The 16237-nt window shown below is 35.7% G+C and overlaps 1 protein-coding gene across 12 annotated transcripts in view; it reads right to left on the reverse strand.

Annotated features, from left to right (window-relative positions):
• Nucleotides 1-16237, reverse strand: part of trdn (triadin) — a 77567-nt gene that overhangs the window by 33190 nt on the left and 28140 nt on the right. For 9 of the 12 annotated variants that reach the window (XM_049484343.1, XM_049484361.1, XM_049484346.1 and 6 more), the window contains 4 exons: nt 10848-10874; nt 9453-9479; nt 5278-6639; nt 2803-2889 (listed from right to left, as the gene is read on the reverse strand). In XM_049484343.1, coding sequence (XP_049340300.1) covers nt 2803-2889; nt 5278-6639; nt 9453-9479; nt 10848-10874 — 1503 coding nt within the window. The remainder of the gene's footprint in view (nt 1-2802; nt 2890-5277; nt 6640-9452; nt 9480-10847; nt 10875-16237) is intronic. The other 3 variants (XM_049484370.1, XM_049484379.1, XM_049484347.1) reach the window with 1 other exon arrangement.

The following is a 16237-nucleotide window of genomic DNA, read 5'->3' on the forward strand; positions in this document are numbered from 1 at the left end:
GGAACAGAATGAGAACGTGAAACCCCCTATCTAACAGTCTACTCCCATCATGCTGCTGACATGGTCTCCACAGTCTTCATTTTGCTGTACTTTTACACCAACCTTATACTTAACTTACAGTAGCAATAGGGAGAAAATCCAAATCACACATAGCCACACATCAGAATTCTGCTGACGTTGTGGAGGAAATGAGAAAATAAGTAATGCTGAAATGTAGCGAGATCAAAGGGTCAGGCCCCTGGCTGTCCTTCCCCACCACACACACTCATACACCAACACACACACACACACATACTGTATACCTCAGCCATGCTCAATGACTGCACCTAACCCATCAACCTGCTGTCATAACTTTTTTTCATTAAATTCTAACTGCTATTAAAATGATCATATTTTAAACATAATAATCTTTATATACTGCAAAATAACTTCAGGGGAAAGACATCATAGAAGCAAGCAGACCAAAATGGACTGATATTTTGCAAATATATGGACTGTATGAAATGTATGGAGTCAAAAAAGGGTCATAAAGATTTTGAGTTTGTAAAACAGAAGTCACAAATGTACTGAAACTTGTAACTGCGTTTAAACAACTGCATGCACGAAAATCCAAATCCACAAATTAACTGGAATGTGCAAACTTGAAACAGAAAGTAATATTAATAATAATTCAAATGTACAAATGTGAAAAAAATATTTTAATTATATATAAATATATATTTTTTAATTTGTAAATCCAATCTCTTGAATGTGTGAATCAGTACTGCTCAAATGGCTTAAGCTGGATCAGACCAAAAATCACATGGAATTTGTGAGGTTGTAAATGTGACAGTGGGTGTTTTTCACTGTGGAGCTAAAAATCCTCTCATTCACCTTCTCTGCTGCGGGTGCGAAGCTCTAGCTGCAGTTGCGAATTTTGACCCTGTTTTGACGCCTGATTGATGGACCAATAGGAAAGCTTTATCCGGACCAATCAGATTACGGGGTTTGTTTAACCAATCAGAACACTGGGTGGGTCTCTGCAGCTCGGAGTACTGGGTGTGTCGAAAGGTGTGGGCGTGTCGAAAGTGTGGCCGCCATTTTGGAGTCGGCCACCATGCGCCCCCCAGTGGATCAATTTACACTGAGGAAGGAGTTTAATAAAACAATAATATTCATAACTCTACCAATTTTTACCCGATTTACACACGGTTTGGTTTGTTACAAACAGCAGAGATGTAGTAATGACACAGGACACTGTCACACATTACAAATATGTGCTTTCATGCTGAAATACTTTATATTATGTTCTAATAATATGAATTAATTTTATATTACACACACACACACACACACACACACACACACACACACACACACACACACACATATATATATATATATATATATATATATATATATATATATATATATATAAATTAATTAATTAATTTATGTACTTATTAATATGCTATACCATATGTCTGTCTTTGATAAAGAGCATAATATAAAGTATGAAAGCACATATTTGTAATGTGTGACAGCGTCCTGTATCATTACTACATCTCTGCTGTTTGTAACAAACCAAACCGTGTGTAAATCGGGTAAAAATTGGTAGAGTTATGAATATTATTGTTTTATTAAACTCCTTCCTCTGTGTAAATTGATCCACTGGGGGGCGCATGGTGGCCGACTCCAAAATGGCGGCCACACTTTCGACACGCCCACACCTTTCGACACACCCAGTACTCCGAGCTGCAGAGACCCACCCAGTGTTCTGATTGGTTAAACAAACCCCGTAATCTGATTGGTCCGGATAAAGCTTTCCTATTGGTCCATCAATCAGGCGTCAAAACAGGGTCAAAATTCGCAACTGCAGCTAGAGCTTCGCACCCGCAGCAGAGAAGATGAATGAGAGGATTTTTAGCTCCACAGTGAAAAACACCCACTGTCACATTTACAACCTCACAAATTCCATGTGATTTTTGGTCTGATCCAGCTTAAGCCATTTGAGCAGTACTGATTCACACATTCAAGAGATTGGATTTACAAATTAAAAAATATATATTTATATATAATTAAAATATTTTTTCGCATTTGTACATTTGAATTATTATTAATATTACTTTCTGTTTCAAGTTTGCACATTCCAGTTAATTTGTGGATTTGGATTTTCGTGCATGCAGTTGTTTAAACGCAGTTACAAGTTTCAGTACATTTGTGACTTCTGTTTTACAAACTCAAAATCTTTATGACCCTTTTTTGACTCCATAGAAATGGAGAGTCAACTCTTTGAGTTAATAGTAATGATGGTAATAATAGTACATTTATCAATCTATCTATTATATATTGTATATATTTTGTCACAAGTAAGCTTAGTGGTTTCAGAAAATGCTTTTTTACATTTTTAAAATAAAGACAGTTTTACTCTAATGACTGTCTTTGCGATGTAATGTGTTACTTTACAACATGTGTAATACCCTGCTGTGCAGTTCAGCCACTGACCTAGTCTCAGAGTCTCTGTAAAACATCAAATCCACCGGAGATCCTCTGTAAACTATAGTTACACAAAGATGAATAGTCCAGGTCCAAAAAGTAATATTCCACTCCGGGGTTTTGTTGGCTGAGCCGCAGCAGAGGTGGATTTTTACTTTTAACTAGTGTAAACTGTATTAAAAATACACCTACCTATCTCAGTTGTACTTCACTGGTGGTATTTTATAGACAAGTTCTTACCATTTGTTCCTTAGCTCTGAATTACTGGGCAAAGCAGTATTGTATTGTGGCCTTACTGGAACTTTGCACTTTCTTCACATTCTTTACCTTCAGGAGCTGGTTCTGTGGATTCTTCAGCTTCAGGTTCTTCTGCTTCAGCTTCCTCCTTCTGATCCACTTCTGGTTCTTGGGTCTCTGTAAAATCAAACATAAGCGTAGAAAAGCATGCCAAAAGTATTGCTATATTATTAATAGGGAAACTGATATGCTATATGTAGGCATTTTAAAATTGAGTAGCATTTTAAGGCTTTCTTACATGTTGCACCCTTTATTCAGTAATTTTATGGACTACAGTGTGAATTTGTGTGATTTGAGGTTTTCCTAAGTTTAAGTAAGTCTAGTAAATGTTTGACAGATTTTAAAGTACAAATATACAGTAATTACCACATTTGACAGTATCATACCAACCAAAATGTTCTGTAAATTCCTAATGCTGTTGAGAAACTACAACCGCAGGGTTTTTAGGTTTTAAAATGTTAAATATGACAAAATACTGTCTGCAAAACTAAATTTTTTTTGAAGTATAGGAACTTAACACTGGCAGAAAACTTTTAGTAGATAGATATTCATAAAACCTTTTTAAAATAGTTCTATAAAGCACCAAAATGGTTTAAGGTTAGGCCTGTCATAATAATTACATTATCGTATTGCGCAACATTAGAACAAGACAACAATCTTTTTTGCTAAATTTGATATTACCCATATATTTTACATAGCAAGGAAAGTCCATTAACATGAATAAATCAGTAGGTCAACTTTGTTTTTCATTTATGTAATTTTTTTTTAGGGTGTTCAAGCATGTTATATGTTATATAATTCCAATGTTTATCTTAACTTGATAAATAAGATGATTTTTTGCATTTTCATGCTCTTAAAAAGAATGCAGTTGCATTATTACATGTTATTATGCAGTCATTATATCATTAGCTTAAATGGTATCTAAATGATAATTATATTGTTTATCACAATTGATTATTTCTGGGACAATAATCCAATATAAATAATACATAATAAAAGTGAAAATAGTTATTGTGACAAGACAATTTAATGTTTATTACAGGACGAAATTATTTTTCAGTACTATAAGGACAGTATCACAGACAAGCAATGGCAGCCATTACAACTGCAAAAAAGAGGTATTAGAAAGTAGATGCCAGGAATAAGAAAAACTGATGTAAATGAATACCACTTATAGTTATAGTTATATTAGTGGTATATATTATTACCTTTTGGTTATGTGGTAGCCGAGGCAGTGTTAATGTTAGAGACAGGCCTGACACACTGTAGTGTTAAATATTGTTCCTGTCACTTTTTGGAAAGTGGAGTCAGTCTTTTAGAGTAAGTAAAAGCTTGCAGAAGAAAAATGTTCCAATTTCTTCTAAAAATGCCACTAAAGCACCAAAAAAAAGTGCAGTAGATAGCTACTCAGGACAGATCTGTCAAGCCTGCTGGAGAAAGGCAACAGCAGTTAAACACTACTTTCCCTGACTGGAGCTCTGCACAGTGAGTGAATGCTGCCTGAGAACATGTTTTTTTTTTCTTCAGCCTTTCTTCTGCTTGTTTTCTTGGCTCCAGCACTTGTTACACTCTACTGCAGAATAATCTGATTTTTATGTGTTTGTTATTGTGATTATATTAATTTCTATAGGATTTTTTTGTGTGATCAAATTAGCATGTTCTTAGTATAAACTGATTTTTGTGTTTCCGCTGGCTGTAAATCATAATCATCAACAATAAATGAAATAAACACTTAAAATAAATCACTCTATGTTTAAAACATTTATATAATATATGAGTTTCAGATTTTAAACTAAATTAACTGAAATAAAGTAACTTTTTAATGATATTGGAACTTGAGCATCTTCATTTTTGAGATGCACCTGTAGTTAGTCATACAACCTTTTTAAAATAGTGATCAAATTAGCATGGACTTAGTATTTTGGGCCTGTTTACTCATATTGTTGTGTGATTGAATTGTGATTTGATTTGATATTTAGTTTTGATGTTTGACTTCCTGTGTAAATCACCTTACAATTTATCAACAAAAATGAAATGCACTCTTAACTTTTAAAAAAGTACTTAAGGTTCTATGCTTTTAATTTTTATTTACTTTACTTTTTTAATTCACTTGATTAGTGTCTTATATGACTTCAGACTACATAGAAATCAGATTTTTCAGCTTAATTACATGTATTTCCTTTTTATTTCTTGTCATACATGCGGCCAACCTGTCATGGCAAGCTGAAAAAAATAACATACTGACATGTACGGGAGACAATATGAGAAATTAAAAGTGAAATTAATATTTTAAATTGCTCAATATGCAGCATGTGTCTTCAGTCCCTTGAAAATAAAACAGCATGAAGGTTGTGATGTCACTAATGTCAAAGGCTACTTTTGTAAAGGAGTTTTTTCACAGTTAATCTTGAAAAAAAAACTTTAATTACAGAGTGTTTGTATGAAGATTTTGACTCACATACTGTAGTAATATTATTTTTAACATTATTGATGAAGATCCCTCACCTGTTACTTGTGGTGGAGCACCAATCACTATCACTGGTTCCTCTTTGATTCCTATATCAAGTTCAGTATCATCTTTTTCCTCCTCCTTTTCTTCAGTTTGGTCATCTTTGTCTTTTTGGTCATCTTCTGTTGCATCATCATCATCATCATCATCATCATCAGCTGCAGCATCAGCAGCAACTGGCTCAGTTACTTTTTCAGGTTCCTCGTCCTCGTCTGCAGTTTCAGCTGCATCGGTGTCTTTGAGGTCTTCTTCATCCTCCTCCTCATCTTTTTCATCAGCAGTGGCAGGAGCTTCATCTGTTTTTCCATCTGCAGCCTCTTCATCTTCCTCCTTATCATCCTTATCGCTTTCATCAGCTTCTGCTGGAACAGTAATTGCCTCGTCTGTATCGTCGCTCTCATCATTGTCCTTGTCGTCTTTAGCTTCTTCAGAGGAAGTGGCCTCATCTGCTGGAAACTCAGGCCTGGCGTCAGTGTCAGCGACTCCATCGTCCCCGGTGTCACTCACATCATCAGCTTTCTCATTATCATCAGCAGCAGCGACAGCAGGGGCAACAGTTTCTTCGTCTGGAGCTGGAGCATCTTCAGCATCTTTGTCTTTGTCAATAACTTGTGCGCCGATAACATCAGCAGCTGCAGCAGCAGGACTCACATCCTCCTCTTCTTTTTCCTCCTCCTTATCATCTTCATCAGCATGTTCCTCTGCCTTTTCTTCTGTTGTCTCAACAGCTTTTTCATTCTCTTCTTCCTCCTCTTTCTCTAGTGCAGCAGTTTTGTCAGAGGCCTCCTCCTCCTCCTCTTCCTCTTCAGCAGCTTCTTCATCTGCTATTTTCTCTTCTTTCTTTTCCTTTTTGTCTGGTTTAACTTTTGCTTCTGGTTTTTCTTCTGGCTCCTTATCCTCCTTCTCCTTGACTTCAGCTATTTCTTCTTCTTCTTCTTTTTCTTCCTCCTCTTCATCCTTTTCCGCTTCTTCTTCTTCCACTTCTTTTTCATCTTCCTCCTCTGCTGCTGGGACCTTCACCTCCACTTCTATTTCTTCTTCATCCTCCTCCTCTTCTTCTTCCTCAGCTGCTGCTGCTTTTTCCTCCTCTTCCTCCTCTTCTTCTTCTTCTTCTGCTGCCTCATCCTCATCCTCACCCTCCTCCTCCTCCTCCTCCTCCTCTTCTCCAGCCTCATCTTCTTCCTCTTCTTCCTCCTCCAAAGAAGTTGCTTCTTGCTCATCTTCTTCGTCTTCCTCGTCATCATCTTCTCCTTCCTCCTGCTGTTTCTTCTCCTCTTCCTCCTTCTCAACGATCTCCTTGGCCCTCAACTCTGTAACTACACCATAAACCTGTTCCTTAGTCAGTGTAGAATAAACTGCTAAAAAATAAAAACAGAGATATCAGCTTAATAAAGTATGAACGACGTGCAGTGAAATATTTATAGGAAATGTCAAATTTATCAAAGCAATAATGATTTTTTTCTGGAGCTGTTTTCACTGAAAATTGCTGCAGAAATGTATAATAATGAAAATAACACTTGTGTGTGTGTGTGTGTGTGTAGGTGTTTTCGGCAACACCGAATTTGCTTAATTTGCAAGTGTGCAGAGAGATAAAGAGAGATACAACTAAGTTTAATACTTCCAAGTGTAAAAGTCTGCTTAAAGCAATGGTCTAAAAATAATAAATAATAAAACAAAAACATTCAGAGGAGGTACAATGCTAATAAAGGTAGCAGATTTTGTCACTATAACTGATACTGGTTGCAAATGAATATAATACTTTTTTACATTATCACAGTTTGTCAGAGATTTTCAGCAGGGAAGATGCAATGTGGACGTAAACGCAGGTAATTTATTTCCAAGTAAACAAACAATAAACAAAAACTAAACTCAAAACAAGACACACGAACAAACAGGACTACTGGAATTAACACTGAATAAACTACAAAACATGAAAACAAAGAAACAGCAACCTGACTGACATAGAACACACACAAGACCAGAACCACCACCACACACTGAAACACAGGGGCTTTAAATACACACAAGGGGGATGGAAAACACCTGGGATCAGGTAATGTGGGGGCGGAGCTACCAATGAATACAGGTGGGAGCACTAAAGACATGGGCAGAGACAAGGAGAGCCAGGGAGAGCCATGTACTCTGAGCACATGACTATGACAACAAACAAAGGAAGGGAAAAACATGGAGGCTGACAAGGGACAGGACAAGGACATGACACAGTTCTTTAAAATACTCTTAAACTAATTATTTTAATCTAATTTTGATAATTTGCCAACACTCGATACACTTGTTTAAAATGTAAAATATTGCACATCATATTACACAGGCTATATCAGTCTGGTTATGATTATACATTTTCTGTACCTCAATGTCTTTCTGTGTTAGCTACATTAGCCTGGTATCTCATAAAATTGCAAAACTAATAAAACAGACACCACTTAATTAGAGAAGCTTTAGCATCACAATTATCTACAAACATGAAGTTAAAAAATAAATCAGCATATAAAAGTTTAACACGTATTTTTAGTTGAAAAACTTCCTCTCGTCTGTGGTAACAGCACCTCCTTGCATGAATTCAAATAATGGAATGCTCTAAAAAAATGTGAAAAATATTTAATACATTTAACACTTTTAAAGAAATACTTTACTAATGCTAAATGTACATCAAAGGTTGGGAAGAGTTCCCTGCAGGTTAAACGGAATTAAAAGAGCAAATGAGTTACTACCCATGCAGGTACAGTTTACGGAAAAGACGCTTTAATTAAATTAAAATCCCCATACAGCTATTACATTATCCTGTTTTACTCCCTGACTGCTCCATTCCATCTGTAAACGAAATTAGCTGGAGCTGAAAGGAGTAATGTTTTTAGATGTTTTCCATCATATCTGTAGCGTTTGGAGCCGTGATTTAATGATCTCATAAAGGCGTTAATGGGTGATGGAGTGACACGCTGGCTGCTTTAACGCTGATTACTTTCTCATTGCTATGCAGATAAGCTGCATGCGTTCTATTGAGGGGAAAAACAATGATTTCTGTGGAAAGGGTGAAAACATCACTTTTTATCTCATTTTTGGAAAGAAATTCTGCATCATTAAAGTTGTTATATTTTAGCAAAAGATGCCAGACGGATGTTAATTTATGTCTAAACCAACAACCTGCCAGAAGCAGTGATGGGGTTTGTGATGACAGGCTGATTATACTCTTCACTGTTGCAGAGTTTTCTGTGTTTTTTTTTTATATATAATTATGTTATTGGCACACAAAATATTCTCATTAATATCTCCTAAACTGCAACATTAACAGGGAAAATCAAACTTTCTAAACATTGACTTACACTAAATGGAAGTCAGTGAACAAATATTTAATTCTAAGATACATTTGGGGCATTTTTATTGGTCCACATTTTATGTAATTCTGCAACAATGCACAGAACAGTCAATTTTATCATAATTTTACTCCACTATGCACTTGAACTTAGGTGGAATGACAGCATAAGCCTCTTGACTTGATTAACAGATTTCAGAAACTTTTTTTGTCAAAAAGTTGAAAAAATGTTTTTATGTGAAGATTTATTTCTTCAGTAGATTTATGTAGAAGGCAACTTTACCCTACAGAGTCCAAATGTTCACAGAAACGTTTGGTGTAAAATATATTGTTTAAATTTAAATGGGACATTGCATTACAGCAAAATTCTCCCAATCCACAGTTTTCAAATGTATTTTTGTCCAATATTTTACTGTCAACTTCAATGGATTTAAAATTAAATCACCCTGATTCGACCTTTTACGTTTACCTCTTTCACACAATTATGAATACATTCTGAATGATTTAGAGGAATCAACAAATGAAAGACCAGACACAGTGGCACAGATGAATTTCAAGGACTTTTAGGGTCATGGTGCCCTCGAGCCAGGTACCTAACCCCAGTGTATTCTTATGTGCTGAAGTGCTGCCCACTACCCACTGCCCACTTGATTACTGTAGATGATAAATGAAAATATTCTTACCTTTCTATCTCTATTTTAAGCAATTGTGGATCATCTCTATTGGTCAATTCATCATTAAATGTTTACAGTATATAAATCAGCTGCTGTTTCCTTTTGAAAAGTATAAAACACAAGATTCATCTTTTTTTCTTGTTGTTTTGTGTTTTGGTGAATTACATACCTTTTTTCCTTGGTGGTAAGAATTCTCCTGCAGGAAAGAATGAAATGACAGAAATTAATTTGGTACCTATTTATCAATGCAGAAACAGTACAGCTGAAAGTAAAGCATGGAATATGCAGAATATGCACTGCACTGTAGTTTATTTAAGGCCAAGTGTAATGAAGTTCTCCCCTCCCGACACTTCCCCCTCACGCTCCGTCACACCAGCTTCTGTCTGCTGGGAGGTTTGCATAATACAGTTTCACGCCGAAGCCACAAAAGTCAAAATGCTTCACTTGTTCATTCACTTAATAATCTCCTCATTCAGAAATGCATGCAACATCACTGGACTTATAATCTTTACAATTTTACAATGTACATGTAACAGAACATTCGGTGACACTTGATTTGAAGAGTACTTACTTAGGGCCTTTATAACACATTTATTATTATTTAAGCATTGAATGATGCATTTATAAAGAAGTACTTCATTATTTTAGGATATCCTATGCCAGTACTCATAACATGCCATTGGGCATTATATAGAATAAATGAAGATATGTATTGTTTTTGAGCTTCATGATGAACCTTTTGTTTTATTCATAACACTGTTATGAGGCATCATTCCCATAGGTTGTATGGGAAGTTCATAAGACAGATGCCTATTTATGAGCGATATATATAACAAATGGTCCATCACTTTAATGTAAGGATTTATAAATATTAAAGCTTTATAAGTTGCTTTAGAAATACATTATTCAATGATTCAAATAAAGTGTTGCTAAACATTTGAAGGACACTATGTTTAACTTATGTTTAACTGATGCTGTCAGTCTGCCTGCTCTGAACTCTGAACTACTCAACAAGGACTCCATTTCCCAGCATGCACTCACACTGGACTTCCCTGATTCTGCTGATCATGAGATGCTACAGCGTTCCCGCTCCCCCAGTTACTGATTGCTTCCACCTGGACTGTTTATTATAAATACCCCTCAGTTTGCTCTCTTTCTTTCCGAGTATTGAATCTAGTTATGTAGCTCTTCCCTTTCTATTGTTTATTCTGTTGCCGATCTACTTTTGTATTTTTGACAACTCTTTTGCTTTAGCCCTCTCTCTGCTGGATTTACGGTGTATGACCCTGTTTTGCCTGACTACGGTCTGGTATGTTGTTTATATTTGCTATCTTATTGTTACTGACCCTGCCTGCCCTTTCTACTCCTGTAAGCCAGAGTGACACAGAGCTGCAGAGTGAGCTCTGTTTTGGTTCATAGGTAAGAATGTGAATGTGTCCAGTTATTGTACTGCATTTAGCCTTGGCAGTTTTTTGCACCAAAACAATCTTCCATTCTTGTGAATGTAATAAACGTAAGCTTTAAAAACAGGTCTTAAGCAGATGACTAAGCGTCTGACACTGACCTTTTTTTCTCACTGCGTGCCATTCTCCTACAGGGGAAGAGGAAAGTACTGGTGTTAGAGTGGAACAGTAAATACAGCAGAAACAGTAAATAATGAATGTGGATCACAGAGGGGAAAAGGCTCATCTCTAGCAAACGGTTACTACCTAAACAGTAGCACACACACACACACATGCTTTTTCAAGTATTTTAATCCATTTACAAAGTACAAATGTATGCATTAAGGCAGCAAAATCTTTCAACACCACAGTATTCCAGAAAATGCAGCAATTTCACACTTGATATGGAGATGAGAAATGGTGCATGCAGCCTGAAGCGCTTACAGTGCCCTCCATAAGTACTGGCACAAAAAAAAATAACATTATTTGAAGAAAATTTAAATCCAATAGAATTTGATGTCTAGTTAGAATGATATGTGAAGCAAAAGTTGACTTTGTTAATTTGACCAATTCCATTTAAATGTTTGGCTCTGTGATGTGTAGCAGTCATGTCCTAATGGTCAGATAAGCAGACCTTAGGACAGGAAGCTCAACAGCCCAGTCCCCTGTACTGCCATGGGTGCTGAGATGCTGCCCAGTATTCTCAAAATGGTTCCTTTACATTTTAAAGCAAACTATTCTTGTATTTTAAAGTCAGTCAATTTAATGAGATTTTTGGTTCATTAATCTTCAAAGGTTTCTTTTTTTGGGCTGTTTTCACTTTGCTTTTTTTATTTCTCTTATTTTATAATGTAGACATTATAAATTCTAAAACACTGAAACACTTGTTAGCTCTCCACCAGTCACAACTGACCCACATGCTCATGTTGGGCTTGTGGGTGTCGAAGGTGATCTGGGGGGCTTCAGGTGGGCAAGGGCTCTGAGAAGGTTTGTACATTGTGTTGTTACTGAGACCCAGTTGGGTTTTCCAAATTGGTCACTTTATTATGCTCCATGTTAATCGTCCTGGCCACATGTGTGGTGTACAAAACGATTAACCCCTCCTGGCCCAATCCCTGACATCAATATGTGGTGTGAACATGGAATCCATGGACAAAATGTGTTGGTTTAGAGTTGGGATTTACATATAGGCCCCACATGTGTGTGTTATGTGGGAAGATGCTCCCAGCACTGAAACACAGTAACATTTTTCAATGCAACATCATTGGACCAATCTTTAATTTAGTCAGATAGCATCATGTTGAGTGATGAAGAGGGCCATACCAACTCAAGAGCACAAGCCCAAATACAGTATGCATTATCTTACAGATGGATGTGGCACTTACAGGAATTGAACTTGCAATAAAACAGTTGTATCCATATCTACATGACTGCACCACTATGCAGCTCACTAGGTTTGATAGTATTTAAATGATTTAGTATTTATTGTGATGTTTCTATATGAAATTATGACAATAAAAAACAACTGAATGCTTATGCATTACTTTGCCTGATTACATATTGCATATACCAAGACAATCTGTTTTTTATTATTCGTATTATTTCTAATGATAATATATTATATATGTAACTGGGTGATACTTTTATGGGATGACTCATAATAGCTATTCAGTTATGTATAGACAAACATACAGAATACCTTTCACAGCTCCAGTACTTATTATATTTGGACTGTACACATCAGAACATTCACTGAATATTAGTGTGCATAGATTTGATTTGACAAGTCTGTGATTCTTCAGTAAGGTCTGATCATTAATCCCTTCATCCTCCAGCGAGGACCTGCATGACTGTGTGCTGGGAGTGTTGTACTCCAGTGCAGGGAATGACTTGGCTTTGCTTACCGAGGTGGTTTTCTTGCCAAGTGTGTTGCTTCACGTTGCAGCACAATCACCTTAATCTCTCCAGCAACTCACAGCTAGTTAACATTTACTGTGCAGCCAGACACACTCCTCTTATATGGTTAACAATAGATAAACCATACATACACACTCTCTTTCACACACAAACCTGATTCAATTAATATGACTGAAATAATATTTGATTTTTGTTTTATTTATTTAGAATGTTTAATTAAAAATATTAAAGAGGAAATGAGGCGTATTAGCTTTTTTGCTGAGAAGTTAATTGCTTCTATAATCATACAGTTTCTCTGCCTGTAAACATGTTATTTTCTATGATCTACATTTAATCATTCCTAATTGCTGAATCTTTTCACGTAGTGCATTTTAAGGGTCTAATTTCTACATATTGCTTTCATGTAAAGTAGACCTTATTCATGAGTACACAACCATTCTCCAATTTCTCTTTATTACTTTAAAGCAGCATGGTGGCTTAGTGGTTAGCATGTTCGCCTCCCAGTACTGGGGTCTTGGGTTTAAGTCCCTATTTGGGTGGAGTTTCCATGTTTTCTTTGGGACTCTTAGGGTTTCCTCCAGGGACTCTGGTTTCCTCCCTCAGTCCAAAAACATGGAGATCAGATAAATTGGACACTCTAAATTGCCCAGAATTTTTTTTTAATTAATACTCTTAACTGAATTGTATAGGATTGTGTGTGTGTATAAAATGTATGTATGTAAATACTGTAGTGCCCGATGCAGTCCTAAAGTGAACAGTCTTTTCCGGATGAGAGTATGCTGTGAGCTATTGGCTGCTGTTTCTCACCGATGTGTGGATGAGTGCTGAGTATGAATGATTGTGTGTAAACAGTGTAAACTGTAAAGTGTCCTTGGGTTTCTAAAAAAAAAGGCGCTAAATAAGTGTAACTTCATTCATTCAAACATATTGCTTAAAAAATGAAATGTTTTTTTTGTTTTGAATGTGAATGACACTTGTTTTAATGGCCTGTGTTATACCTCATTTTAAAATTAAGGTATAAGACAGGACATAAACTGATATATGTAACCCAACCTGTATACTCTTAAAAAAAATCCACTGCTATTCAAATGTGACACTCTGGAGCAGTATGTTCCACCATGCACAATGCCTGACCTCACTTTTGGAACAGTGGAACTGTGTTCCCTGGAGTGATAAAAAAAAATCCTTCCAGTACTGTTCGGATGAGCTGCAGCTTCTTTGTGATTCAGAACTGATTATTTCTGTGACAAAATCTACAAAAGCCTCACAGCAATGTTCCAATATCTAGTGTACATCCTTGTCTGAAGATGAGAGGCTGTCCCTGTAGAAAAAGGGGGCAAACTGCCTAATCATACTGCTGAAGAAAGGTTTTTTTTTTTGGATCAGGAGAACTCTGATCTACTCTGACATGGACAAAACATTCTCTCAGAGCTTGACAAGCAATTATATGTTCTGTTTGATGCAGTTAAAAGCTTTTTCCACTGTGTACCAGAACAGCTACACCAAAATATCCACTGGGAAGATTTTCTGAAAAACAAGCACCTTCTCCACATTTACCCTATTGTTTGATACGAACAGTATCAAAGGCTAAAACACCGGCAGGTAAAGAGCCCTGTTTCTGTAATTTTTCTCATTATCTTTTAGAAGTAAACGAAATTTAGAACACAATTTCTATCAAACATATAAAAATATAATAGTTTGAATGTAAGACAATTAACATTTATGAATATTTTTTTATTCTTGAGTTATGTATCTATTTTTCATTTTATTTAATTTCTACTAATATTTTTATCTTGTGATTTCAAAATTACTCAAAATTACAAAGTTCATCATAAATACTACTTTGATTAGAACTACTATTATGAGTAGTACAGCTGGGTATCAAAATTCAATCCAAAAAGGCACCGACTGAAATGTCTCAGTACTACAGGATACCAAAAGGTCTAAACAAATCTGGTGCCTGTTTTCGATACTTTGCATAAAATGCGAATAAATGTGTCAAACACAGAGAGCACACACAGTTCTAGTCTGCCTGACCTAAACCACGTTACAATATTGATACTGCCCCCTCTCAAAAATACAGGGAACTAGCAGCATTAAAATATAATCAAGATTATAATAAATTTTTAGGTGATTGACACCACTAATATAGTTAAATTAAATTTTATATGATATTTTTAAAAAATAGTTCTGAAATACAGCAATATACGAAGAAAAATATTTGTAGCTTAGGCACAAGCAATGAGTGTCGGTCTTAATAAAGAGCCACAAACATGCTAAGTGTTTGTTCCAACAAGATACAGAAAGATGGAATCACTCTTGGTGACAGTATGAAAATAAGATTACTCAAGTTTGCTGTTAAATAAATATGTTGTGTAATAATATTTATGGCATTTTGTATTTTTTGGATACGATTTAGAAAAAAGGATCACAAAAAGGTACCCTTTAGGTATTGGTACCGAATTCAAAGTATTGTATCGGTACCAGTTCTGAACATTTTAAAACAATCCCCAGCCCTAATGAGTAGTACTGCCACTACTACTATTACTGCTATTATTACAACTCTAAATAATAAGAAAAAAAAGTTGTCACTGTGTGGAAAATACTTTGAATTTTGTTTGGTTCCAGTATTTTGCAATGGCAAAAAAAGAAAAGCAGTCTTCACTGTAGCAAACAGCACTACCAGTGGACCACTGAAGTGTTCTAAAACTTTTGAGCAGTAGTGTACGTGAACTATCTATGTCCTCAGATCAAATTCTAATTTTAAATGAATGATGTTGTCGCACCTAGATGGGAATCAGCCGGGTCTATTGCACCTTTTGACCTTGATTTGAAATCTGAAGTGTCTCGCTCCATTTCGGCATTTCCCAACTGCAACTACACCTTTCAAACTTGCAGCTACAAGTCTTTTCTTCACGCTTAAACAGAGAATTCGTCCAGTGTTAAGCTGAGTTCTGAGACTCAGACATTTAAAAAAATATTTTTTTATATGCTGTTGTAGATTTGCAATAGTCAGACATTTTGCTGTAAGGTGGAGTTTTGTATGTATGTAACCAGATTATATTTTTATTAATTGAGATGTGTCAATCAATTAGTTGTTTTAAAAAAACTATTGTATGAAGTGTGTATAAGAGTGTATGAATTATGAGAGTTAGAGTATCTGTAGTTTCCCTCCTGAGTTATGACACAATGTTCAGCTAAAATAGGTCAGTAACTAAAATAAAATTTCCACAAGTTTCTTTTATAAATTCCACCTTTGCATTTAAAAAAAGAGGAAACATTCTGCTTTGTTGGCTTACTTATAACTGCGTTATCACTCTTATTACTGAAATTTGTCTTGTCCTCACTTCCTATACAATTTCTTTGATGTACTTTCTATGAATCAGGTAACTATTGTTATATGTAAAATTGTGTTGTTGTACTTGTTGTGATTGGCTGTAAAACTGTAAAGATATATAATGTTACTATCTTATCTGAACCATTGTACAAAGTGGCCCATTTTACGTGTGACTGTCTGTATATGTTTTGTGCATCTCTCTTTTCCTGGTTCTCTGCCTCCACAGTAAGAACATATTAACATATTTTATGACATGTT

This window comes from Astyanax mexicanus, chromosome 1, assembly GCF_023375975.1.
Source record: "Astyanax mexicanus isolate ESR-SI-001 chromosome 1, AstMex3_surface, whole genome shotgun sequence".
Classification (NCBI taxonomy): Eukaryota; Metazoa; Chordata; class Actinopteri; order Characiformes; family Acestrorhamphidae; genus Astyanax; species Astyanax mexicanus.